At 37.3% G+C, this 25,288-nt stretch overlaps 2 protein-coding genes across 3 annotated transcripts in view; both read left to right on the plus strand.

Annotated features, from left to right (window-relative positions):
• Positions 1-12,278: 12,278 nt before the first annotated feature.
• On the plus strand, positions 12,279-18,940 carry LOC132144982 (maturin-like). The gene is made up of 3 exons (XM_059555621.1): positions 12,279-12,676; positions 16,120-16,242; positions 17,042-18,940. Exons 1-3 carry the CDS (start codon positions 12,506-12,508, stop codon positions 17,147-17,149), a joined length of 402 nt encoding a protein of 133 aa, XP_059411604.1. The 5' UTR covers positions 12,279-12,505; the 3' UTR covers positions 17,150-18,940.
• A 1,018-nt stretch (positions 18,941-19,958) lies between these two features.
• LOC132144983 (E3 ubiquitin-protein ligase znrf2-like) overlaps positions 19,959-25,288 on the plus strand; it is a 47,535-nt gene continuing 42,205 nt past the window's right edge. Inside the window, exons 1-4 of one of the 2 annotated variants that reach the window (XM_059555624.1) lie at positions 19,959-20,479; positions 24,609-24,707; positions 24,977-25,082; positions 25,171-25,239. In XM_059555624.1, coding sequence (XP_059411607.1) covers positions 20,200-20,479; positions 24,609-24,707; positions 24,977-25,082; positions 25,171-25,228 — 543 coding nt within the window. In that variant the 5' untranslated portion in view covers positions 19,959-20,199 and the 3' untranslated portion in view covers positions 25,229-25,239. The remainder of the gene's footprint in view (positions 20,480-24,608; positions 24,708-24,976; positions 25,083-25,170; positions 25,240-25,288) is intronic. The other variant, XM_059555622.1, reaches the window with a different exon arrangement.

Genomic DNA, 25,288 nt, shown 5'->3' on the forward strand with positions numbered 1-25,288 from the left:
TTAAAGGTGACAAGTTTGCATCCCCTGAATATTCAGTTGTTAATGTCCCTTTGTTATATTTGCTTACAGTACATCTACTGTACAATCGAGACACTTTGTACATTATTATAACACAATTGAGCACTTGTGACATTGGAATTTGTATTTGTAGAAAATATTTCAATAAATCATCAAGAAAATGTTTTTGGAGTTGGAAGCTTGTATTTTGTTTCTTTCTCTCTCACAAACACAACAAAACCTTCTCAAAATCTTCACTACAGGTGCATAAATCCAATTATAAATCCTATAAGTCCTATTCTCAGGCTCAGTTATACCAGATTTATGCAGGGCTGCATTTCATTTTGCTCATATTATTGAATATTTTTTTCCTGAAATGTGTTTATTAGAACTGGACATATTTACAGACTTTATGAGAATAGTAGTATTTGTAGATAAGATCATGGTAGAATGACCTGCCTTTATTAATTTGAGCAGCTGAGTCTTCAGCCATTTTCCAAAAGCACTTACCTTTTCTATTAAGTTAATTTCCTTTCAATTTGCTCTAATTTGTCAAAAAATAAAATAATAATAATAGTAAATAAATAACTTATGTGTAGTGTGCTAGACTAAAGCCCCTTTCACAATGCACAGTGGTCCCAAAAAAAAGGCAGATCAATGTTTGTGACGAAAAAATATGTGCAAACTGTAATGAAGCAGAGATCAGTTAGTTCCTCAATATCCGTTCTGAAGCTGACATCGTTCACCAGCTTAAGTGAAACAAAACACGTCACATCGTAATGTCATGTGTCTTTATGGGATCTTTATGGTTTGTGTGTGAACGCACACACAGATTCTGGAAAATCACTGGCAGTGTGAATGAACCAAGATCTAACGATCCGGAAACAATTGCCAGGACACATTACCCGTGTATTATCTACAATCTCAGTGTGAAAGGGGCTAAACTGAGCACTTGTATAGACCCTTTGCAAACACGTGACTACGACCACGTGACGACGCCATGACGGACGGCAGAATCACCGGAAGCACAAGCTAAATAGTAGTGGACGAGCGGGAAGTTTCAATCAGTTTAAAATAAATAACACTAAACTTTATGGCTTCTTCTATTGAACAAGCTGTCATGCCGTTATCGGTCGAGGTAGGGCATCTGGTAGGTGCTCACAAAAGAACGGTATTTGGAGAACTTGGAGATCGTAGGATTGGATACCGATCCTTACCTTTTTCCTCTGTTTTCACGGACCTCATTAAATCGCAGAGTCTACCCGACTTCATTCCACACAATCTGTACCACTATGTGCTAAACGGGGTATCCCCATACACTGGTGCTGATGTCAAAGCTTTTAAAAGTCTGGATGTTTACCAGTTCTTTGTAAGGTAACGTAACCTGTTTTTAGAGGACCTGGTCGATCGTGGCTACCCACTTAAGTTACCGTTGTTCACTGGGTGTGCCAATGCAACTTTCTAAAGCAGTTGATCTATAACGTTTTATACCAAGTACCACCTCAGAAAATATTTGGCTGTCCAAGTACCACCACAATGACCAATATTAAAATTACAGTAGCGTAGTAGGCCTAACTATTCAGCTAACGTTACTGCTCTGCACAGTTAAAAAACGATGCAGTTTTATTCCTAATAAGAATATTTATTGTTGTCAGCCACTTTAACATTGTAAATACACAGTTTGATCATTAACACTGCATTGTGCTAACAAGTAAAAAAAAAAAGAAAAAAACATTTTATTACACGAACGAACACGAACTCGTACTCGTTTGGCTTGCCGTCCGTCCTACAGCAAAGCTCTTCTGCCATCCGTCATGGCGTTCACAATTCGCGCGAGTAGAGGGTGACGTCACGTGCAAAGGGTCTATACTGTCATTCTCTTATTTGTAGAATAGGATTTGTGCACCTCAGAATATGAAATGGTGTAACTGTTGTGTTGTGTTTGCTGGAGAGAATTAGTTAAAAAAAAATTTATTGTTAGTACTATAAAAATGATCTGTGAGTTTCAATTTACAAATATGCATGTGTGACTATTCATTACAACATTTCTACTGTCACAGGTGATCAGGTTTGCTATAATAATACCTTCACAGAACATAATCAGCTATCCATACAAAGAAGTCAGTGTGGTGGACTGTAGGTACAGCTGTCCAGGCCAACATCTGATGTGCTGATCTCTTCAACGGTCATCCCAGGAAACCTTCAATAAAAACAAAATTCATCATACATTACCAATATAACAGGGCTGTACAATCCTGTTCCTGGAGATCTACCTAACTGCAGAATTCAGAACTGACCCTGATCCAACACACCCGTCTGTAACTGTCAACTGCTTTCACTGATGTGCTGTGAAGTAGATTTGCTGACAAGTTCCTCCCTGAAAGTATATTGATAACACTGTGAAACTGTATTTTCATAGAGGATCGTTTAATAAAGTCACAATATTACTGTAACGGCATAAAAACTTCACAATCTCAGGAAGGAGGAGGCGGGAACCGGCGGACAATCAAACAAAGCTTTAATAATAAAATAAAGACAAAACATCGTGCCAGCCCCTCGCAGACGACTGTCACGCACAAACACAAAATAAAGTCCAGGCCCCGTCCTCTCTCGTCCTTCACTCTTCACTCGTCGCTCCTCTTTTGTATCCCTCCGATCTCCTCCGTGGGACTCGAGACCGGTGAGTGGAGCAGGTGTCGCTCATTTCTAGGGTTGGGTATCATTTGAATTTTTATCGATTTGGATTCTGATTCTGCTTATTGATTCCGATTCTTGTCGATTCCTAGTTAAGATTCCAATAAGATAAAAAATCCAATATTAAAAAAAAAAATTAAGTCAGACATTTAGATGTCAAACATCTATTCTGTCTTTTTACAAAGCATTCTGTTGCAGCTGAATAACATGAGCAAAAATCAGCAGCCTACAAAACACAGCAAGAGGAATTTTGCCTGTGCTTTAATAGCAAAAACAACTAGATTAATATAAATTTCAAATATTAAAGTGTTAAAGACAAGTAAACAGTCAGTAATAAGATAGGAACAAACAAATCAAAAAGCAATATCATAAATAAATACAACTAAAAAAAGTTTCAGGTGCAGAAACTGTAATTAAAAGTTTAAAAACACTGCATTGTTTTCTTTTTATAAATAAAATAAAGATGAATCAATTAAAGTTATTAAATATATTCAGTCAAGATCAGTGAATGGTTTTCTTTTGTTCTTTGATTAACATTAATGACAGGCAGCGCGATTATTAGGCTGTTGTCTCTTTAAACAAAAATACTGCACATGTGTGTTTTCTTTCTCATCTGTTTATGTTCACGTAAGACGAAAACGGCTGTGTTTATGATGATATACTGATGTAGTTTTCTGTATATTGGTCGACAAATATGAAAGAAGTCAGTTTCGACTCTGAACAACCTTTTCTACAGTGGAAATACAAGGAACAGTCCAAGAACGGACACAAACCGGGAAGCCGCAGCGCGACCGCTGCTCTCTGTGCACGCGCTTGTGCGTCATGCACGCTGCACACAAACAGGGCGCAAATTCGTTCCGTTCCTGCACCAAATAATTTTTAATCAAATTGGAACTCAAACGCTGGAATCGTTAAGCAGAATCGGAATGCACGCGTCTTATCGAATACCCGGTTCTTGGAAATTTGGAACCGGTTCTAAAATGGAACCGGTTTTCGATACCCATCCCTACTCATTTCCCAATCACTCCACCGTAGTGTACTACGTACGCTGACAGCGATCAACCATGATGAGAGGGAACCCGGCATGTTTGATGAAGAAAGCTGTTCAAAAGCTGTTGCCCAGCTGTTCAATTCAGACACAGAAGAGGACTTTGATGGATCTGTGGGAGAAGATTGATTAAAAAATAATGTGAGTGTATTGTTAAATAGTAGAATAAAGTTCAACTAAACTCACTGTTTTGAGACTGCGCCTTATAATCCGGTGCGCCTTATGGTGCAGAAAATACGGTAGACAGGAGAGTAGATTAACTTCGCTGGACTTAAACTTGAAAAATGTTGTATAAAGATGCGTGACATCTTTTATTTTGTGCTTCAAATAAATATGAATCAATCGGTTCATGTGTGCTGCTTGAACTGAGGCACTACATTGATCTGTAACACATTAAAACAGCACAAAACAATATTTATTGTTTGAATTTCTTTAAAAAAAAAAAGGGCCAAATTTGAAAACTGAAAACTTGTTTCATACCAGAAGTGACCTTCTCTGTCTTCTTCTGTCTCTGTGTTGTCAGTTTCCTCTTTGGTCCATGATGTATTTTTCCCTGTGTGAGAACAAGGTGTGTACTGTGAGAGCAGCATGGCTTGTCAGACAGAGCAACAGTATTTAAAGGGTTAGTTCACCCAGATAGCAAAATTATGTAATTAATAACTTACCCTCATGTTGTTCCAAACCCGTAAGACCTCCGATTATCTTTGGAACACAGTTTAAGATATTTTAGATTTAGTCCGAGAGCTCTCAGTCCCTCCATTGAAGCTGTGTGTACGGTCTACTGTCCATGTCCAGAAAGGTAAGAAAAACATCATCAAAGTAGTCCATGTGACATCAGAGGGTCAGTTAGAATTTTTTGAAGCATCGAAAATACATTTTGGTCCAAAAATAGCAAAAACAACAACTTCATTCAGCATTGTCTTCTCTTCCGTGTCTGTTGTGAAAGAGTTCAAAACAAAACAGTCTGGATATCCGTATCGCGAACGAATCATTCAGTTCACCAAATCGAACTGAATCGTTTTAAACAGTTTGCATCTCTAATACGCATTAATCCACAAACGACTTAAGCTGTTAACTTTTTTAATGTGGCTGACACTCCCTCTGAGTTCAAACAAACCAATATCCCGGAGTAATTCATTTACTCAAACAGTACACTGACTGAACTGCTGTGAAGAGAGAACTGAAGATGAACCCAGAGCCGAGCCAGATAACAAACAAAAGACTGACTCGTTCACGAGTGAAGAACCGGTTGCATCGGTTTTCGGATCACCAGTAGTTCTTTCGGACAGTTTGATTCAATAAACCGGTTGAAGAAAACGGTTCACCGGTTCTTTTGCGCTCGACGTAATGGCGTCATTTGCAATGATTGCCCTTGATTCAAGCCTTCGGTTTACCTGGGCTCATAACATTAGCACAGAATCAGTTCAGAATCAATCACCAAAAGAATCATTTCGGCTCAGATGCTCTGTGTGTCGTTCTGCTTCACGCTGAATCACACATGCGCAGTATCATCAGCTCCTCGGTTCTTCTTATCTGGCTCGGCTCGGTGTTCATCTTCAGTTCTCTCTTCACAGCAGTTCAGTCAGTGTACTGTTTGAGTAAATGAATTACTCCGGGATATTGGTTTGTTTGAACTCAGAGGGAGTGTCAGCCACATTAAAAAAGTTAACAGCTTAAGTCATTTGTGGATTAATGCGTATTAGAGATGCGAACCGTTTAAAACGATTCAGTTCGATTTGGTGAACTGAATGATTCGTTCGCGAACCGGATATCCAGCTGATTTGTTTTGAACTCTCTCACACAACAGACACAGAAGAGAAGACAATGCTGAATAAAGTCATAGTTTTTGCTATTTTTGGACCAAAATGTATTTTCGATGCTTCAAAATATTCTAACTGACTCTCTGATGTCACATGGACTACTTTGATGATGTTTTTCTTACCTTTCTGGACATGGACAGTAGACCGTACACACAGCTTCAATGGAGGGACTGAGAGCTCTCGGACTAAATCTAAAATATCTTAAACTGTGTTCTGAAGATGAATGGAGGTCTTACGGGTTTGAAACAACATGAGGGTAAGTTATTAATTACATAATTTTGCAATCTGGGTGAACTAACCCTTTAAGGAGGGCGGGTTTTTTGCAAAGGGTCAGTTGATTCTATGATCAAAGCTGATTTTTCAGCATCATTACTTCAGTCTTTAGCATCATATGATCCTCCAGAAATCTTTATAATGTGCTACTCTTTGCCAAAGAAACACTTCTGATAAATATGAATGTTAAAAAAAACAGCTCTGTTTTATATTTTTGTGTAAACCATTTATAACAGCATAGAGTTTATTTATTTATTTATTTTAAAGCTTGATTGTTATATAGACCCCAAACTTTTTAATGGTAATGTACACTACATTTTTAAAAAGAAATTCATATTTTTATTCAGCAAGGACACATTAAATTAATTAAAAGTTAGTGTCAAGAAGAAATGTATATTTATCAAAGAATTCTCTCCCTCTCTCTCTCTCTCTCTATATATATATATATACATTCATATATTGAGCAGCACAACTGTTTTCAACATTGTTAATAATCAGAAATGTTTCTGAACAGTAAATCAGTATATTAGAATGATTTCTGAAGATCATGTGACACTGAAGACTGGAGGAATGATGCTGAAAATACAGCTGCGCATCAAAGAAATAAATTACATTTCACCGAAAACTGCTATTTTAAATTGAAATATTATTTCAGAAATTGGTAAGGATAGCATTAGTGTATGTTTGGGGTAAACCTGCTAGTCATATGGATCAGTGTACCTTGGAGATGTTGTTGGACAGGAGGCTTGCTCAGACTATGGGATGCAGAAGGCCATCAAGCACTAGAAGAATCTAGAAATATAACAAGCAATCTGTCACAGAGCCAACAATATTCAGTATACAATGACAGTTTTATCACAAGAAACCAAGCTACTAGAAATGTAGAAAAGAAAAAGAATATGTATTTAATAAATATCCTGAACAGTTTTTATCAATATTTGTTTACCATTAGACGAGATCAAAATGCGTTTGAACTGTGACGCTGATGTAATGACGTCACTGGTTAACGGTAACGTTAGTGTATATTTAGGTTAAATAAAAAAAAGCCTATTTTCAATCATCAATTGAAAAATGGCCAGCAAATCTTTTACAGAACTGTCAATGTCTCTCATATACACATAAATGTGTTATTAAAATCCCAAACTCTTCATAAAAGCTCAGTCTATGGAGTTAGCATACGTTACCTCCTCTGATAACGGTTATGCTCACGGACTTGTTCGAAAACACTAAACCATTTCTATGAAGTAAATTCAACAGATGCTGGTCAAATACAAAGCAAGAGAGATGTCAGGAACAGTGGCATATGATATTTGTGCAATTTTAATTTACTAAACTTACCGAAAGCAGTGAAAACCGCAGCGAGAAACAGCTGCAGCTTGACAGTGTTGTAGATCGCCCCGTTTCCATGGCAACTCCCTTCGCTCCAGTGTTTGAATCTTAATGAACGCTATTCCAGTGTTCAGTGTTCAGCGCAGGCCTATTAGATGTCTCTAAGATGTTTATACATTTGGAATGTATGCAAAACTGACATCTGAAAGACGTCTGTAAGACGTTTGTAGACAGCGGATGCTTTCCAGATCAACAGATATATAACAGACATCTTATATATCCACGTGTGCGGGTTCGCGAATCATTTGATTCAGTTTGGGGATCGCGAATCATTTGAATCAGTTCTGGAGTTCGTAGCGGGTTCGCGAATCATTTGAGTCAATTCGGGAGTTCAAAGTGGGTTCGCAAATCATTTGATTCAGTTTGGGGATCGCGAATCATTTGAATCAGTTCGGGAGTTTGTAGCGGGTTCGCAAATCATTTGAGTCAGTTTGGGGATCGCGAATCATTTGAGTCTGGTTGGGAGTTCGGAGCGTGATCGCGAATCATTTGAGTCTGTTCGGGAGTTCAAAGCGGGTTCGCGAATCATTTGAGTCAGTTCGGGAGTTCAAAGCGGGTTCGCGAATCATTTGAGTCTGTTTGGGAGTTCAAAGCGGGTTCGCGAATCATTTTAGTCAGTTTGGGAGTTCGGAGCGGGATCGCGAATTATTTGAGTCAGTTTGGGGATCGCGAATCATTTGAGTCAGATTGGGAGTTCGGAGCGGGATCGCGAATCATTTGAGTCTGTTTGGGAGTTCAGAGCGGGATCGCGAATCATTTGAGTCAGTTCGGGAGTTCAAAGCGGGTTTAGCGAATCATTTGAGTCAGTTCGGGAGTTCAGAGTGGGTTCGCGAATCATTTGAGTCTGTTCGGGAGTTCGGAGCTGGTTCACGAATCATTTGAGTCTGTTTGGGAGTTCGGAGCGGGATCACGAATCATTTGAGTCAGTTCGGGAGTTCGGAGCGGGATAGCGAATCATTTGAGTCATTTTTCGGAGTTCGGTGCGGGTTCGCTAATCATTTGAGTCAGTTCTGGAGTTCAAAGCGGGTTCGTGAATCATTTTATTCATACGTTTTCCACGCGTGTTTAGGTGTGATATTTGAACTGGTATTTTTTGTTTTGATGTGCCTTTTAACAGTATCAAGTATATTCAAAAACTAAACAAATCGTGCCTAAAAAGTGCACGATCTAGGATGTAAAGTTACATGATGAAGTCATACTAGTGCGCGTGGCGCGTGTGCATTTTAAGTGCGTTCTTTCACTGCATTGTTCAGTGTATTCAAATGCATTTATGAATGCATGTGAATGATCACAAAATTCAAGATATGGCGGTTAGAAAATGTATATATTTATATAATTTTATGTACATTTACATTTAATCATTTAGCAGACGCTTTTATCCAAAGCGACTTACAAATGAGAACAATAGAAGCAGTCAGGTCAACGAGAGAACAACAACAGTATATAAGTGCCATGACAAGTCTCAGTTAGTCTAGTATAGAACGCATAGGTAGGGTTTTTTTTATTTATTTTTTTATTAAAAGACAGGAAAAGGAAAAGTGCTAGTGTTAGTTGGTTAAGTGCAGGCGAAAAAGATGAGTCTTTAGCTGTTTCTTGAAAATGAGTAAAGACTGTACGAATTGAGATTGGGAGGTCATTCCACCAGCTGGGCACAGTCCAGGAAAAGGTCCGTGAGAGTGATTTTGAACTTCTTTGGGATGGTACCACAAGGCGTCGATCACTTGCAGAGCGCAAACTTCTGGAGGGCACATAAGATTTAACCAATGAGTTTAGGTAAGTTGGTGCCGTGCCAGTGGTCGTCTTGTAGGCTAGCATCAGTACCTTGAATTTGATGCGAGCAGCTACTGGTAGCCAGTGTAACCTGATGAGGAGAGGAGTAACATGAGCTTTTTTTGGCTCATTGAAGACAACCCTCGCTGCTGCATTCTGGATCAATTGCAGAAGCTTGACAGTACATGCAGGAAGGCCCGCCAGGAGAGCATTACAATAGTCCAGTCTGGAGAGAACAAGAGCTTGGACAAGAAGTTGGGTTGCTTGCTCTGACAGGAAGGGTCTAATCTTCCTAATGTTGTATAAGGCAAACCTGCAGGACCGGGTAGTTGTAGAAATGTGGTCTGTGAAGCTTAACTGATGATCCATCACAACTCCTAGGTTTCTAGCTGTCCTCGAAGGAGTAATGGTTGATGAGCCCAGCTGTATAGAGAAGTTGTGATGAGGCAATGGGTTAGCTGGAATCACCAGGAGTTCTGTCTTCGTAAGGTTAAACTGAAGGTGATGGTCATTCATCCAGCTAGAGATGTCACTCAGACAGGCTGAAATGCGAGCAGCTACTGTCGGGTCATCTGGTTGGAATGAGAGGTAGAGTTGGGTGTCATCAGCGTAGCAGTGATAAGAAAAGCCATGCTTCTGAATGACAGATCCTAATGACGTCATGTAGATTGAGAAGAGAAGTGGTCCAAGTACTGAGCCTTGAGGAACCCCAGTAGCAAGGTGGTGTGACTTTGAAACATCCCCCCTCCAAGACACACTGAAGGATCTGTCAGAGAGGTAGGACTTAACCCACAGGAGTGCTGTTCCAGAGATGCCCATCTTTCTGAGGGTGGACAGGAGAATCTGGTGATTAACAGCGTCAAAAGCAGCAGAAAGGTCCAGTAAGATGAGTACCGAGGATTTTGAAGCTGCTCTTGCTAGTCGCAGGGCTTCAGTAACCGAGAGCAGAGCAGTCTCAGTTGAGTGGCCACTTTTGAAGCCAGATTGGTTGCTGTCCAGGAGGTTGTTCTGTACAAGGAACATAGAAAACTGGTTGAACACAGCTCGCTCAAGTGTCTTTGCAATGAATGGAAGAAGGGATACCGGTCTGTAGTTTTCAAGAAGCGCTGGATTTGGAGATGGTTTCTTGAGCAGTGGGCTTACCCGAGCCTGCTTGAATGCTGAGGGAAATGTTCCAGAGTGAAGAGAGGAGTTGATAACGTGAGTAAGCGAAGGTATGACTGAAGAAGAGATCGCTTGAAGGAGGTGAGTGGGGATCGGATCAAGTGGACAAGTAGTAGGATGATTGGACAGGAGAAGTTTGGAGACGTCCATCTCTGAGAGTGGGGAGAAGGAGGAGAAAGAGTGTGCGTCGGTCATTGTGAAGTTGTCCTCAGTCTGCGGTGTGGAGAATTGGTCGCTGATGGATCTTGTCTTATTTGTGAAGAAAACTGCAAAGTCGTCCGCTGTAAGAGTCGATGGAGGAGGTGGTGGCGGATTAAGAAGAGAAGAGAAAGTCTTGAAGAGTGTCCGAGCGTCACAACAGCTGTTAATTTTGTTGTGGTAGTAGGATGTTTTAGCCGTGAAGACATTTGCAGAGAAGGAAGAGAGAAGAGACTGATACACACTGAGGTCGGTAGAGTTTCTTGATTTCTGCCATTTCCTCTCTGCAGCCCTGAGTTTAGAGCGATGTTCACGGAGAACCTCAGACAGCCAGGGGGCAGATGGGGCAGTGCGTGCTGGTCTAGACAACAGTGGGCAAAAGTTGTCCAAGCAAGATGTTAAAGTGGAGCAAAGAGTGTCCGTAGCGCTGTTCGTGTCCAGAGCAGAGAACTGAGAGAGTGCAGGAAGCGAGGATGAAACCACAGAAGATAGGCGAGATGGAGAGAGTGAGCGTAGGTTCCGTCGAAAGGTGACCTGCGTTGGAGTGTGAGGCACTTCAGGAGTAAGTGCTAGGTTAGCAGCAATGAGGAAGTGGTCTGAGGTGTGCAGTGGAGCAACTGAAGAGTTTTCCACAGAGCAACAGCGCGTGTAGATGAGGTCCAGTTGGTTGCCTGATTTGTGAGTCGCTGTAGTAGACACTAGCTTGAGATCAAATGAGGTGAGCAGAGTTTTGAAGTCAGCAGCCTGGGGTTTATCTAGGTGGATGTTGAAGTCACCAAGCAGTACCAGAGGAGTACCATCTTCAGGAAAGTTTGATAGCAGCACATCCAACTCCGCCAAGAAGTTTCCCAATTGACCTGTAGGTGATGGCTGAAGATCAAATTTCCATTCTTTTGATATAAGGAGATGTAGTTAATCAATATCACACAAAGAGTGCCATTTCAGTTTTTCTCCAAAAATCAGCTTGATTAAAATGTGATATTAAGTTACTACAAACAATAATTTAATTACAAATACAAAATGTTGCAGAATAATGTAATATATGAATTAATAATAGCCTAAAGAACCTTTGTGCCAAAAGGGTTCTTTCTTGTCATTATAGAACCTTTTTAGCATAAAAGCTTCTTTGGAGTTTGATTAAAGAACCCTATGGTTCTATATAGAACCCCAATGAACCCTCTTTTCTAAGAGTGCACCCTATATACATGGTTAAAATAATAAAACCAATGTTTCTTCTAGAGATCAGATAAATAAAAAGATGAGTAGATGAAGGGAAAACATTAGTTTGTATTGTGAAGTAAAGTGTTTTATCAGGTGTATCACTTTCCAAACGAGCTTACTGACCTGCTTTAGTCAGAGAGGAAAAAAAATGACTAATTGCGCCCTCCAGAGGAATAAAATAGACATAAAACTGAAATCGTTTCATGTGGAAAATGATTTCTAACCTTGCGGTCTATGGTTCTAATTATTAACATCAAGTCTCTGTTGGGTGTAACCCAACAACATGTAATGTCTATGATAAAATATAGAATATAAAATAAAATATTCGTTACAAAACGATTATTATTACATTTAAATTCATGTATTATTTTCAATTATATATATATATATATATATATATATATATATATATATATATATATATATATATATATATATATATATATATATATACATACATATATATAAAAAGCTTATTACATTATTATCATTTTAGTGTTTGTATTATGTTTTTGTTTCTGCTGCTGCTGCTGTTAAGAATAAATCATATTTACTATATACGATCAAAAGAGATGACATTTATTATGATTATTGATATTTTGGATAATATTCACTACGTGTGCTGTGTAAACAGTTGGGGGGAAAGCGGTCTCTTTAGAGATGGTTCCTTGTGAAGCTGATGACGATGGGCGCATGTGTTGTCATGTGACGTCACTCTGTCGGAGGACAGGCTTTGTTCTCGGCGCAGGAGGCTGAAGCGGGTCGAGTTTAGGAACACTCAGATACAGGCCGATATGAGACAGTGAGAGCACAGCAGAAGCAGAACCGGGATCATCTGCGATCACCATGACGACACAGCCTTAGTGCTCAGCATCCGCATCCTCAGCATCATCATCCGCGGCTCAGGTGCGCCGTCAGTGCGTCAGGCAGGATGCAGTTCAAAGAGCTGGTGGACACCGCCGAGAAATGGTGCTCCGGGAACCCGTTCGACCTGATCTTCGCCGAGGACGTGGACGAGAGGCGGCTGGACTTCTACGCCGAGCCCGGGATCTCGTTTTACGTGCTCTGCCCGGACAATCTCACCGGGGGAACCGAGAATTTTGTAAGTATGACATAATCGAGCAAGAGCCTCGTGAGGAGGGGGAGCGGCGCGCGCGCGCTCGCGTGTGGATGCTGTTGTGTTCTAAATGGTCTCTCGTCTCAATTACAGAAAGTACAGTGGGGTTTGGATATGCAATTATGGTAATAGCACGATATTAGACACATGGTAGAGTCATCCTGTGTAAAAGAAATTTCAAATATATGCTAAAATGTCTTGTAAACAGTGAAGCTCAATAAAAAATAATCTTCAGCCTTCAAAATATATTTCAAAATGTCTTTCAAGCTCAGTAAAATACAGTGACGATTTCAATATTTTTCTTCAAAAGTGACTATGTGAATATAGCCTTTATGTGACACTCTCTGTGAAATCCTGGCTAAAGTCTCAAAATCTAATTATGAGATAACAAGCATCTACAACTGACTTCAACCATTAATTCCACCATGATTCCAGTCTTTGACATTCAATCTTTTACTGAGTTGATATTAAAGATATCAAGCTTACATTTTCACAGAATGTTGTTTACCTTATGAAGGATGATTTTATGTAGAAAACAGTAAAGTATATTTATTTTAAAAATAATATTACTGTAAACTGGTATTGCTGAAATACTTATTTTTGCCTGTGTTTTGAGGCCTTTCTCAAAGCAGATGAAATGATGTCATTGTTTTTGACTGCAGCACTTTCTCCATACATGCTCAGCTGCAGTTTTGGATGTTGTGAGGTTGTATGCAACAATTTCATTTTAGAAGTCTACCCAGTGTACAGACTGACGCTGGCCAGACAAGCATGGGTCATCAATATTGCAGGTGTTTATTCAGCACAAAGGTCTTAAATTGCACAGTTCCCCAGAGACTGTCACTGAGGAACAAATAGTGCAGATATTCTCAGTGTTTTGTGCTGTGATGAAGTAAAAGCACATGCAGTATTTGCATTGGTGCTCCTCTTGCACACGTCGGTCATGTTTACTTTCCATCCAGCAATCAGTTTAAAGGTCTGAAATGAACCACAAGAGTTTACTGTAGTTCCTTCACATCACACCACATGACCAGACCTCATCAGACCGCTGCACCAGAGTCCCAGAGCTCTCCAAAACACCAGCACATGCTTAGACAGGGATCTAATTACTCAGCGCTGATCAATACACAGATCCCAGACCTAAAGAGAGCAAGAGATTCTACTTTATTCATTTATTACACTGCATAAAAAAGTGCCTTTCAGGTGATTGGTTAATGTTAATCAATATCCAAACAGCAGTTTAGACATTATTTTAGCAAGCTTGCATTCAGTCTAGCTTTCTTGTAAACCCACTTTTCCCAGTCAATTTCATTTAAATGATTGAATAATCTGTTCACTTGGAAGTATGTTGGATTATAAGGTATGTGAATGGCCACTAATGTTGACTTTAAAATAAAACGATGATTATAAGAATGATGCTCCAGCGAAACTACTCATAACTAAAACAACTGAGTTGAACTGGAGCTCCTCTGGTTTGGCCTGTGGTGTTTTTTACTCCTGGTTCCTGTGAGCTCTGGACAGATGCATGGTCAGTCTGTCTCTCTGAAATCAGTTAAAGAAAGTTTTTATTACAATGCTTCAGGCATTCGCTCACAACACAGATTGAGCGGATATCTCTGGAGAAAGACAGAATGTGTAGAATTCATTCACCATGTGTTGATGTTCCCTGCTCGAACAGGAAGTTGGGATGGGACATAACAATATTCATAACCTTTTGTTGAGCATTTCAATTCTGATGAATTTTACATCTGTATATTCAGTGAATTTGAGTTTGTCTACACATGCATGCAAATGATAGCCATAATATCACATGCACAAACAGCTGCAATACTTCATTTTTGGTTTCATGAGCTTTGTGATCATCTTATATTTCCCTTATATTCACCAGAAAGACTGAAATATCAGCACTGTTATCCATGCACCTTGAACAGGGAGCTCCAGAGATGGATGATGTGTTGTGCATGTCCTTGTTCTCAACAAAGCTGCCAAAATCCCCAAAGTATGTTTTTAGAGAGCATTTAGAGTGTCACACATGAACTAAAACAGTCCTTATATCATTGTGTATTAATTGCAATAACAGTACGAACATCAGCTTTTTTTGTTATCGGTTTCTTCAAATTGCAATAAACAGAAAATGTAATGTATTGCTCATCTATTTAATAAAACAATAAGGTGTTACACACACTGGAATGGTGTAAACTTATTTTATTAGAACTCTCTGTTCTATTGTATTCTATTCTATTACCTCATTATTCTTTTTTTTTAATGCAGTTTGGTTGGAGAAGATTATTTGGGCCATCTACTGAAAAGTGATCCCTCTCGCTCAGATAAATATAACGGGACAAAGAGTTTTAGTGTCCCAGATTCTCTGCTGGAAGCTCAACTTTGACTTCAGAGAATTCCCTTTAACCACATAAGGACGTTTTATAAATCCAGAAATAAAAATATCAGGGTGTTTGAGTTAAAATATTTTTTACATCTGTATAATTTTAGTCTGATTGTAGTTTTCATCTGACAAAGAAAGTATCCATATTACAGATGCTATTATCTATCAGATTTATTAATCAGCTTTTTTGTCAAGTGTGCTTCCACACACAAGGAATTTGTCTTGGTGACAGAAGCTTCCAGTGCACATACAGGATGACAAGAGACAGATAACAAAATCAACAAGTGATTAAAAATAAATATGTGAAAACAATAGATAAAAAAGACCTGGAGCACAAAAGCAGTCTGAAGTCTCTGGGGTACCTTTGCAACAATATCCAAAAATACATTGGGTCAAAATTATTGATTTTTCTTTCATGCCAAAAAAACATTAGGATATTAAGTAAAGATCATGTTCCATGATGATATTTTGTAAATTTCCTACCGTAAATATATCAAAACTTCATTTCTGATTATAATATGCATTGCTTAGAATGAATGTGGAGAACTTTAAATATGAATTTCTCAATTTTTTTTTCTTTTTTTGCCTCCTCAGATTCCAGATTTTCATATAGTTGTATCTCAGCCAAATATTGTCAGATCCTAACAAACCATAAATCAATGGAAAGATTATTTATTCAGCTTGTTTACTTTGCTTTGAAACTCCATGAAGCACAAATAGCAAACTACAATTATACATTTACTGTACATTTGTGTTGGATATATATATTGGCATGTGCTTTTATACAAGGTGACTTACATTGCATTTAATATAGTTTTTATACACATTTTATCAAGCACTCTCTGAAAATCGAACCCATAAACGTGATGTTGCTTGTGTTAAAGAAATTTAAAAGAAAGTGTATTTATAAAAAAGAAACCAAATTTAGATAAATAAGAATTTGAGAAAGAAATTGAGTAGTAATCAAATTGGGTTGAAATATGAAATGTTTGGATTACTGTGAAATGGGTGAAATGATGTTTGACTGTATGTGTGTTTTCAGCATGTGTGGAGTGAGAGCGAGGACTGTCTGCCGTTCCTCCAGCTGGCACAGGACTACATCTCCTCCTGCGGGAAGAAAACACTGCTAGAGGTGCTGGACAAAGTCTTCAGAGCCTTCAGGCCTGTAAGTCTCACTCTACACTACATTTCTGAAATGTATAATGTATAACCTTTGCCATGCAGTCCATATAAGCTGTGAATGCTCTGCATATCCAAGCAGTTTGAGAGATTTTGAGATTTATTACTATAAATTCCCTTGTCATTTGAGGTGCAACATAAGACTTACATAATAGCTGGAAATGTGCATGTAGCTGGCAATTTTATGCAAATCTGTACCAGTTACAGAGGCCTTTAACTTTGATGGCTGTACTCTTTTGCTATGAATCGTCATTGTTTTTGCATGGTCTCAGTGGTTTGTTGGCATGCGGGTGATTTCATGCATGAGGAAAGCTGAAAAGCAGAAAAATGTGCTGCTTCTGCCAGATCTCGATGACCGAAAATCACATTTTAACTAACGCAACTAAATGAGTGAAAATATAATGTTTTTTTTTTCTCAAACTAAACAAATGTTCAATGGCCACAGAAAGCTAAGTGCTTATGTTTTGACAGTTTGTTGCTGGTACTTTATTTTCAAGCATCCTTGAGCAAATTAATCAAAGTGAACATTTCTGAAGATTTTTATCGTTCCATTTCTTTCTCCTTTGCTTGACAAATCTTGCATGTGTGACGTGTGTACAGACGTTTTTTAAATGTTTTTCGAAATTGACTCATGAAATCAGATTTTAGATCCAAAACTATGTTTACAATCTTATAATGGAATCTCTGGAATGTCAATGCATGTTACATTTGAATATTCTGTTTTGTTCAGTTCTGGTTTGATTCTATACTGTACCGTTTGAAATGATTGTGTAATTCTTCTGCAGCTCCTGGGTCTTCCAGATATTGATGATGACGCATTCGATCAGTATCACGCAGACGTGGAGGAGGAACCAGAGCCAGACCACCAGCAGATGGGTGTGAGCCAGCAATAATGCCCAGCAGAGAGGCTCTGCGCTGGGCTACAGTCTCTGCATCGAGCCCTGCTCTCCTAACCTTACTCACATGGCTCTTCTTCTTATAGGATACACACAACACACACACTGCATCATTACACCCTTTCAAATCTGGACAGCTTTTCCTGCACCCTGATTTTAACTCAAGTGATCATTATTTTAATCAATATTAATTCTCATTAACCCCTCATCATATTTAAGCATAGACAAAACAAATATCTCATTCCCAACCTTCATTGTATTTTTTTTTATTATCTGGAGGCAATAGATTAGAAACTTATGTTCAGAATGTAATACCAGTTTACTGCATACTGCTGCATTGTCACTTGACCTCATTATGTTGCATGTTTAATTCAGTGTCATACAGTTGTCAAAATTACTGTAGGATGTCGTAGGATGTATTTGCATCCAAATTTGTGGTAAAATAAATGTGTAAAAGTTGCAATTAGTATCACGTCCTATTCATTCATCCAATTGGAATAGAGGGTAAATGCTGCATATTTTGATAAATTCTAACAATTAGAGCAGAAACATGTGTTAGGAAAATAAATGGGGTCAGTTCTTTTGACTTCATGTAGTGAATCTTGATGTCCATTGTGGATTTACTGTACCCTTGAATAATACATTAACCCCAGATCTCGTCTTCGTATTGAAATGTACTTTAAATCACTCTGAAATATCTGCTAAATGACAAATAACCAAAGCTGACTGCAAGTGCATATAGAGTATCTGTGTTTTCAGGATCAAATTAAACAAGATCTAGAGGTGATGAGGTTAGTGTGTTTTTGGGTGGGTGAGATGTTTAAACAAACCCTTGATTAATTCTCTCTTTGCCTTGATTGTCTTTTGATTGTATTAATCAACATCCTCTGAGTTAAGAAAGGTCTATATATACAAGGGGACTGCTGTGTTATGGTCATGTGACCTGATGCAGCAGTTACCATGACCTGATTAAAGCATCATTTATCTGCTGTCTTCTTAACAAACAGGACTGCACAGACGAGGTCAGCAGAGGCACATTATGTTTCTTCAGGACATACTGTATGTGAATTTGCTGATGTTAGATGTGTGGCCTCTAAACTTGCTCTGTCTTCTGCTTCCATAGTGTCTTCCTGCACACACTCCATGTGTATACCAACAGTGTGTTACACAGATCAAAGCTGCTGTTTTTCTCTCTTTATGTAGTTATGTAACAGTTAAAGCTCTGTACCTGATTGTGATATTTATTTTATTTTACTGGTTATTTATTTGTCCTATGGTCTAAACTTCTCAACTTTGCCACTTTTCGTGTAACTTTAATAGATTTTTGCTGGACCATTCATATATGTAGCTTAACCTTTCAAAAATGTATTTCTTTTGTTTATACTGTATGTATTATTATTTTTTCATCAGACTGTCTTTATTGTGTAACAGTTAAAGCTTTATACCGGATTTGTGATTTCTATTTTATTTATTGTTTATATTATTTATTAATATTTATATATTGTTTATTATTAGTTTACCTGTGTATGATTTATTTACGCCTTTGTGTGTAAATCCATTTGTGGATGACATTTTTGTCACCTTTATAACTAATAATTTAATTTCTGAGAAGATTGTTCAAATTTTACAATGTGGTATCTGGAAATACTGTACTGTTATTGATTTTGGATGAATATTGATCAGCTGCCTGTCTAGAGTCATTTAGATTCAAACTGGAGTAAAATTTGTTTGGGTCAGCATGTAATGTAATCTGAAATTCAACAATTAAATTTTAACCTTATGAGTGTATTCTCTATTTATTCGTTTTTTCCCCTCACACACCAATAGGCTGTAACCTTTGACATTAAATATTTGCTTAGTAAAACTGCTGACTAAAAGCAAGAAGGCGATAAATGTGAGATGCAATGTAAATGCACTCCAAAAAATATTTAGACCTACATTTAGGAGGTAAATTGCATAAAAGGTAGATCCATTTGGATAACAGTTTTAACCTTTAATCATTCCAAAAAAAGGACAACACTTAAGGTCTTTGGAGTGATTAAAAGTTAAATAAATTTAATGTGATGCTTATTCGTCAGCCACACATAAATAAAATGGATTTCTGCACTCAAAAAAATAAATAAATAAATAATAATAATAATTAAAAACAAAAATTAAAATAATAATAATAATAATAATAAATGTCAATTTGTTTGGCTAATGCATCTATTTGGTTTAAATGGTCATATGGAAGGCATTTGCATATAGAATAAAGAAATGTAGATATCAAGAAAAATTAAACTGGAGATGGAAAATGGGAAGACTCAAGAATTACAAGTAATTGGACACAGGATTGAATGGAAATCTATTATCAGACAGGTTTACATGTAAAGGAAGAGTTTATTTGCAAAAACATAACTCCTTTTTTAATACATTTTCATAAATCATGTTTTTTACTGTGTTAAGCTATTTTTTGTTATTAGCCTATTATTTAATCAAAACAACCCAACTGTAGTTTGATTGATATTGAAATGCAGGATACTTTATTATTATTATTATTATTAACAACAGAGTTCTCTGTTTTTTCAAGTGAACTCTTCAGATTGTTGCATGCCAGACATTTTTACAGCAGTGCAGAGCATATGACAAAACAATAGGCTGAATACAAAAGTATGCTACAACTAAAAGGTACAGAATATAACCAGATAAAAAGATAGAAGCGATGGAATCAGAGAGTTGCGCTGTTGAATGTTTTGAACTCATTACTCGTCACTCTCCAGTTCAGTAAGGGGCGCTAACGCTCCATAAAAACAACCGAAGAAGAAGAAGCAGCAGCAGAGGTAACTCATGTGGTCTTTGGCGTCTCTTTAGTTTGTTTGCGGTGTGGACGACTCACACATCAGCTGTCGGAAGTGTGCAAAGTTGTTTGGGTTTTTGCTTTTTTGCGTGTTTAGTGAACATTTAGCATTTACTGGTCTTTGTTGTTTTTTTATATATAGGCTACATATTTTGGACATCTGTCCATTTTGAGGTTCCTAGGTTTTTTAAATACTAATATTATATACAGAATGGGTCCGAAGCAGAGCAGTCCGTCGGTGGGGGTTCGGATCCGATCTTACTCCGGGTCCGATCTGTCTAACTCTGACGGGCGAGCTGCGGTTCTGCGCTATTACGCGGGCGGTTCGACGGGACAGATCGGTGAACGGGTCCAGTATTCGTCGCAGAGACCCGGTCCGTTCATCCAGAGCGCCGTCATCCCGACCGGCGGCCGCAGAGATGAGCCAGACGGGCAGAGGACACTCCTGATCGGGTCACTTCCTGCGCACCTCAGCCCTCACCTGCTGGGCGGTAAGACACGGAGCTCACTCCTGCCCAGTCATATTATACTATAATGCACTGGACTAAATAAAGGCCTATATCATGTTGACTTCATAGGATGAATTAAGGTAATTCGTTACGTTATCATAAACACAATTTCATCTTATGATTATATGTTCATATAATTTCAGTAATTTAATAATATTATAGGATATTATAATGTTGCTCATTAGTCTTAAATGATTATACAACATTTTAATATGACCACAACAAGCTCATAAACTATAAATATATAAGTTTATTTTATTGGTCTTATAGGATTATTTATCTTTGTCTAAGACAATATCACATATATATATATATATATATATATATATATATATATATATATATATATATATATATTATACAGTTTCTTATTATGCATAATTAAGCTCGTGTGTGTTATGTTATATTATAACGTTGGCCTAAATTATCAGTCATTTAGGTAATATACTTTAGAAATGAATTTTTGATGAAGTCATATGATTATGGTATGGTTATGATGCCAATAATATATTTTATTATAATTTAGCTCACTGGTTCTGTCTGGTTACATGATTATATGACAGTGTAGTACTAAAAAACATGTCTATTAATTTATCATATCGAAATCTTATTTGATTATTATAGCAGCTTATCATAATAAGGTCATGTGTTCATATTGTATTTTATTTGATGTAGGATAATGAATGTTGTTTTTTGGGTTATGCATTGATGGTTTTATCATACGTGTGTGTTTCTGTGATCAGAGCACTGTTTTGTTGTGGTTTTTTATGGTAACTATAAACACAGAGACTTCCTTATCCTTATCCAAGAGGACAACATGAAAATGTGTGTCCTTAACATTTTCTGATCTTGAATCCTGAGTCTGATGTGTTTATGTGCATTGAAACAGCTGATATTATGATTTAATGAATTAATACTTTGATGTACGTTTCATGCAAGATCTCTCTTTCAAGATAGTTTGAAGGTCAAACAGCAATGTTGTATTTTTGCAACCTTTGAGTGGCAATAATTGTTTGGTTCCAGATTTGATCTAGCGATAATGACATGTATTAATAAATCCTCCTTGATCGTGGGTCAAATTGATCAGATTCAGAGGGAAATTTGCTGATCGGGAACAGACTTGTGAACGTGAGAAAAATGTCTGTCAGTCATATTCATTGCTTTATATTTGACAGTTATTGTGTTTGTTAGCAGGACATTTACGAGTCCTGCTGAAATCCTCTTTTATGAGTCATGTTTGAAATAGCTGAGCAAGGTTGATTGCCAGCTTTTTCATTTGTGATGTACAGTCTGGCTTAGACAGTGCATGCTATTTTATTCCTCTATAAAGTAATTTTAAAAAGAAAAGCAGCTTCAAAATATTTTTCTGCTGTTGCAATTGAAGCATCAAACCGAAATACAAGAGTAATGAAAATTTGAAAAAAAAAAAAGCACTGGTTTCCAAACACTATCTCTTCCATTGGTCAGTCAAATAGAATAGTGTTGGAAAGTGTAATAGTGTTTATACTTTTCATGGAAATCAAACAGTGTGCTCCTAGCTAGGATAACAGACTGAAGGGGCATTCTGTGTCAATGCACATGATTCGGGTCAGATTGGATGTGAAGGTCAAAGTTCAGGAGGCATGTGTGTGTCATGTGGCTGCTCCAGATGCACTGTGTTCATTGTTCTTCATCAATAATATTTGTTTGCTATGTGAGTTCACATCATGATCTTAAAGTGTTGTCAGAAACATGGAAATCTGGAGATTAGCACAGTTACAGAGAACACAGACAGAATGTGCATTAACTGAAATGCATCCATTTTTATTGTGTTTAGTTAATGAGCTAATATTTGGCAATCTGAGATTATTGGTGCTGACCAATTAACATAACAGCATTCTCATCAAAACCTTCTAGCATAATTAGCTTAATAATTGTTTATGCATTTGAGTCAATTCTGTGGAAAATATCTAATTTGGGGCTAAAAGTCTTCAGAAGAAAGAAGTCAAGAAAAGTATTAAGAGAAACATGGAAACAAGTAAAAAAAAAAAGCACAAATCTGTAATCTACTGATCCAGATTCATAAACATTGTTGGTACTGTTATATATTGTTAAGACTTAATATTTCATTTTTTTTTTCAGTTCTCATGTCATATATGTATGTATGTATGCATGTACCAGGAGCAGCTTAAAAAACACACAACAACTTCCTCCTGTGTTTGTGCACACCTGGCGAATAAAGCTAATTCTGATTCTGAAGATAAATTCTAAAAAGTTTGTGAGAATATCCCAAAGTGCAATTCTTTCATTTTCAAATATACATTTGTAAGAATATTTGAGTTGCCACTATTTATAAATGCTCTTCTTGCATCAACACTTGAAGTTGGCCTGCCCTGAAAAGAAGAGTTTATCTGATTCTATGGCGGTTCTTACTGAAGACTTCAATTAAAAACACCTCAGCAATCCACTATTTGTGTTGCATTTTCCATGCAGGAGTTCAGCACTTTAGATTTTTTTTTTTTATGTATTTTAAATGGTTATTCTGTGATGAATGCTGCCAAAAATTATTTATCAACTGAAAATTACAAATGAAAAACGAGGTCCCTGTTTGAATTGTTACATAATTTTGAATTTAGTAAACACTCACTTCATGCATAATTATAACAACTGACCAATCATTGGTCAGTACTCATCCTTAGCAAACAACCCATTATATTGATTAGACATCTTACCTTTGGGGAATATAAGACAAGTTTATTTATTTCATAAGAAAAAACTTTGAAGATTCCTAAATGTTTCCTGTGAATGCAAAATTTTCTAAACTTTATTTTTGGTAGAAAATAAAATATCTGTTACAAAGAATTTTATTCTTAATTTGTCATCTCATCTGATCTGATTTGCAATGACATTTTTGTATATGCCATATTAAATATACAAGAGTGTTTTTCTTGGCTAGCAGTGATCCTTAAGCAACCTTTGTTGTCATAACTCAAGCACATGTTTCATTTTGACCTTTAACCTCCTGTCAGATAAAGTTCCCTTTGTTTCCACTGGGCCACAAACACATAAACGCACAAGGCTCGGTCTTATAGAATGACTTCCTGTAAAAGCGTTTATGTCTGTAATCAGTCTGGAGATGTTTCCATGTGTCCGAAGGCTCCTCCCCATCAATACACAGCTGACCTAGCCTTTTTTATTTTTTATATTTACTTCCTGTTAATGTTTAGCAGTACAGACTGACACTGATAATTACAGGTGTGTGTGTAACCAAGCAACTGCAAGAATTTATACTCTGTCTAATTAATAACATTTGCCCAGTTTAACTAGTTAGTGATTGATGGGTCAGTGCATTGGTAGTTGTGAATGTCTTCTCTGTTATTAAATGTGAATGTGCAAAGAACAGGAAACATGTTCAACACACCAGGTAAACTAACTAGTAAGACTCTGCTGAGAATCTCAGTGCAAAAACGACTTGATTTCAATGAAAACATACTTTTGTTTGGTGTTCAGTTTTTAATATCTATGCACATTATAAAAGCATTATAATTAATATGCTTTCAGCTTAATGCTCAGTATTGTACTCTGTTGCATATCATGCATATTTTTTTCGAAATTGTGTGTTTAATGCACAGAATAAATAAAAGTCTGTTTCAGTGATTTATTTCAGCTTGTTGGATAAAATATGCCTAATATATGCTACTAAAATTTTAATAATTCTATTTCCTGTATGTGTTCTATTTATTCAAGCAGATCTTTGAATATCTAGAGGTTTATGTGTTATCATTATGAACTTTACAGCCATATAATGAACTTTACTTAAAATGAAACAAACCTGCTTTATAATCATTCATCCATGTGCAGCATGACCACGTGCTGTCAATTTTATGCTTTATATTTTGTTCATATTTTGATAACCTGATAATGTACATTACAGTAAATAGATTCACAGACGAGATTACAACATTTCCAAGATTGCTCTTTTTATTGCCTTGTAATCATATACCGGTAATCGCTGTTTACGGACAGGAACTGTGCGGTTTATTGCTCAAGTGACCTACATAATGAATACAAGACAAATAAATGCTACAAAAATATATTTCAACATGATTTTTGTCTCTTCTGTTTGTTTCAGCTGGATTTGACTGTCCCGCCTGCTCAAAGTTTGTCTGTTCAGATGAAATAGAAGATCATTTGATCATGTGTTTCTCCAAACCCAGACTCAATTATAACGGTGAGAACAACCTTCACTATCACACTCTCTCTATCGGCCCAATTAGATCACTTACTGTTCCTGCAATCTTGAGCTCTCAAACAGAATTTAAGCTACTTAAAAATATCCAAAATAACAAAAAAACTTTAATTTATTTCATATTGGACATGCAAATTAATTTCTGTCCTCCACTGTTTATTTTAATGTTGATTTGCCCTCAGTGTCATCAGCTGCTGCTCTGAGCTTCTCTGATGCTGACAGTGATGTTGTGATGGTTTCTCTTTCTGTAGATGATGTTTTGTCCCGGGACTCTGGCGAGTGTTCGATATGTCTGGATGGCATGGTTCAGGGGGACACCATCGCTCGACTGCCCTGTCTCTGTGTCTACCACAAAGGGTACGAGAAACATTCACTAACACAGTCATAAACACACACGCATACCTGCTGTCATCTGTGGAAATCATCTCATCTTCTGCTCCTCCAGGTGTATTGATGAATGGTTTGAAGTCAACAGGTCTTGTCCAGAACATCCCACAGATTAACATTAAAACAGGTCAGATGTTAGATTTTTTTTCTACAAACAGAGTGGTGTCACCAGTAAC

This window comes from Carassius carassius, chromosome 8 (assembly GCF_963082965.1).
Source record: "Carassius carassius chromosome 8, fCarCar2.1, whole genome shotgun sequence".
NCBI classification, from domain to species: domain Eukaryota; kingdom Metazoa; phylum Chordata; class Actinopteri; order Cypriniformes; family Cyprinidae; genus Carassius; species Carassius carassius.

Bases quoted from the DNA above. Each gene is read 5' to 3' on its own strand.
- LOC132144982 (XM_059555621.1), top strand. From the start codon at position 12,506: ATGCAGTTCAAAGAGCTGGTGGACACCGCCGAGAAATGGTGCTCCGGG. The intron at 12,677-16,119 runs GTAAGTATGACA...GTGTGTTTTCAG, and splicing joins CCGGGGGAACCGAGAATTTT to CATGTGTGGAGTGAGAGCGA. The intron at 16,243-17,041 runs GTAAGTCTCACT...ATTCTTCTGCAG, and splicing joins TCTTCAGAGCCTTCAGGCCT to CTCCTGGGTCTTCCAGATAT.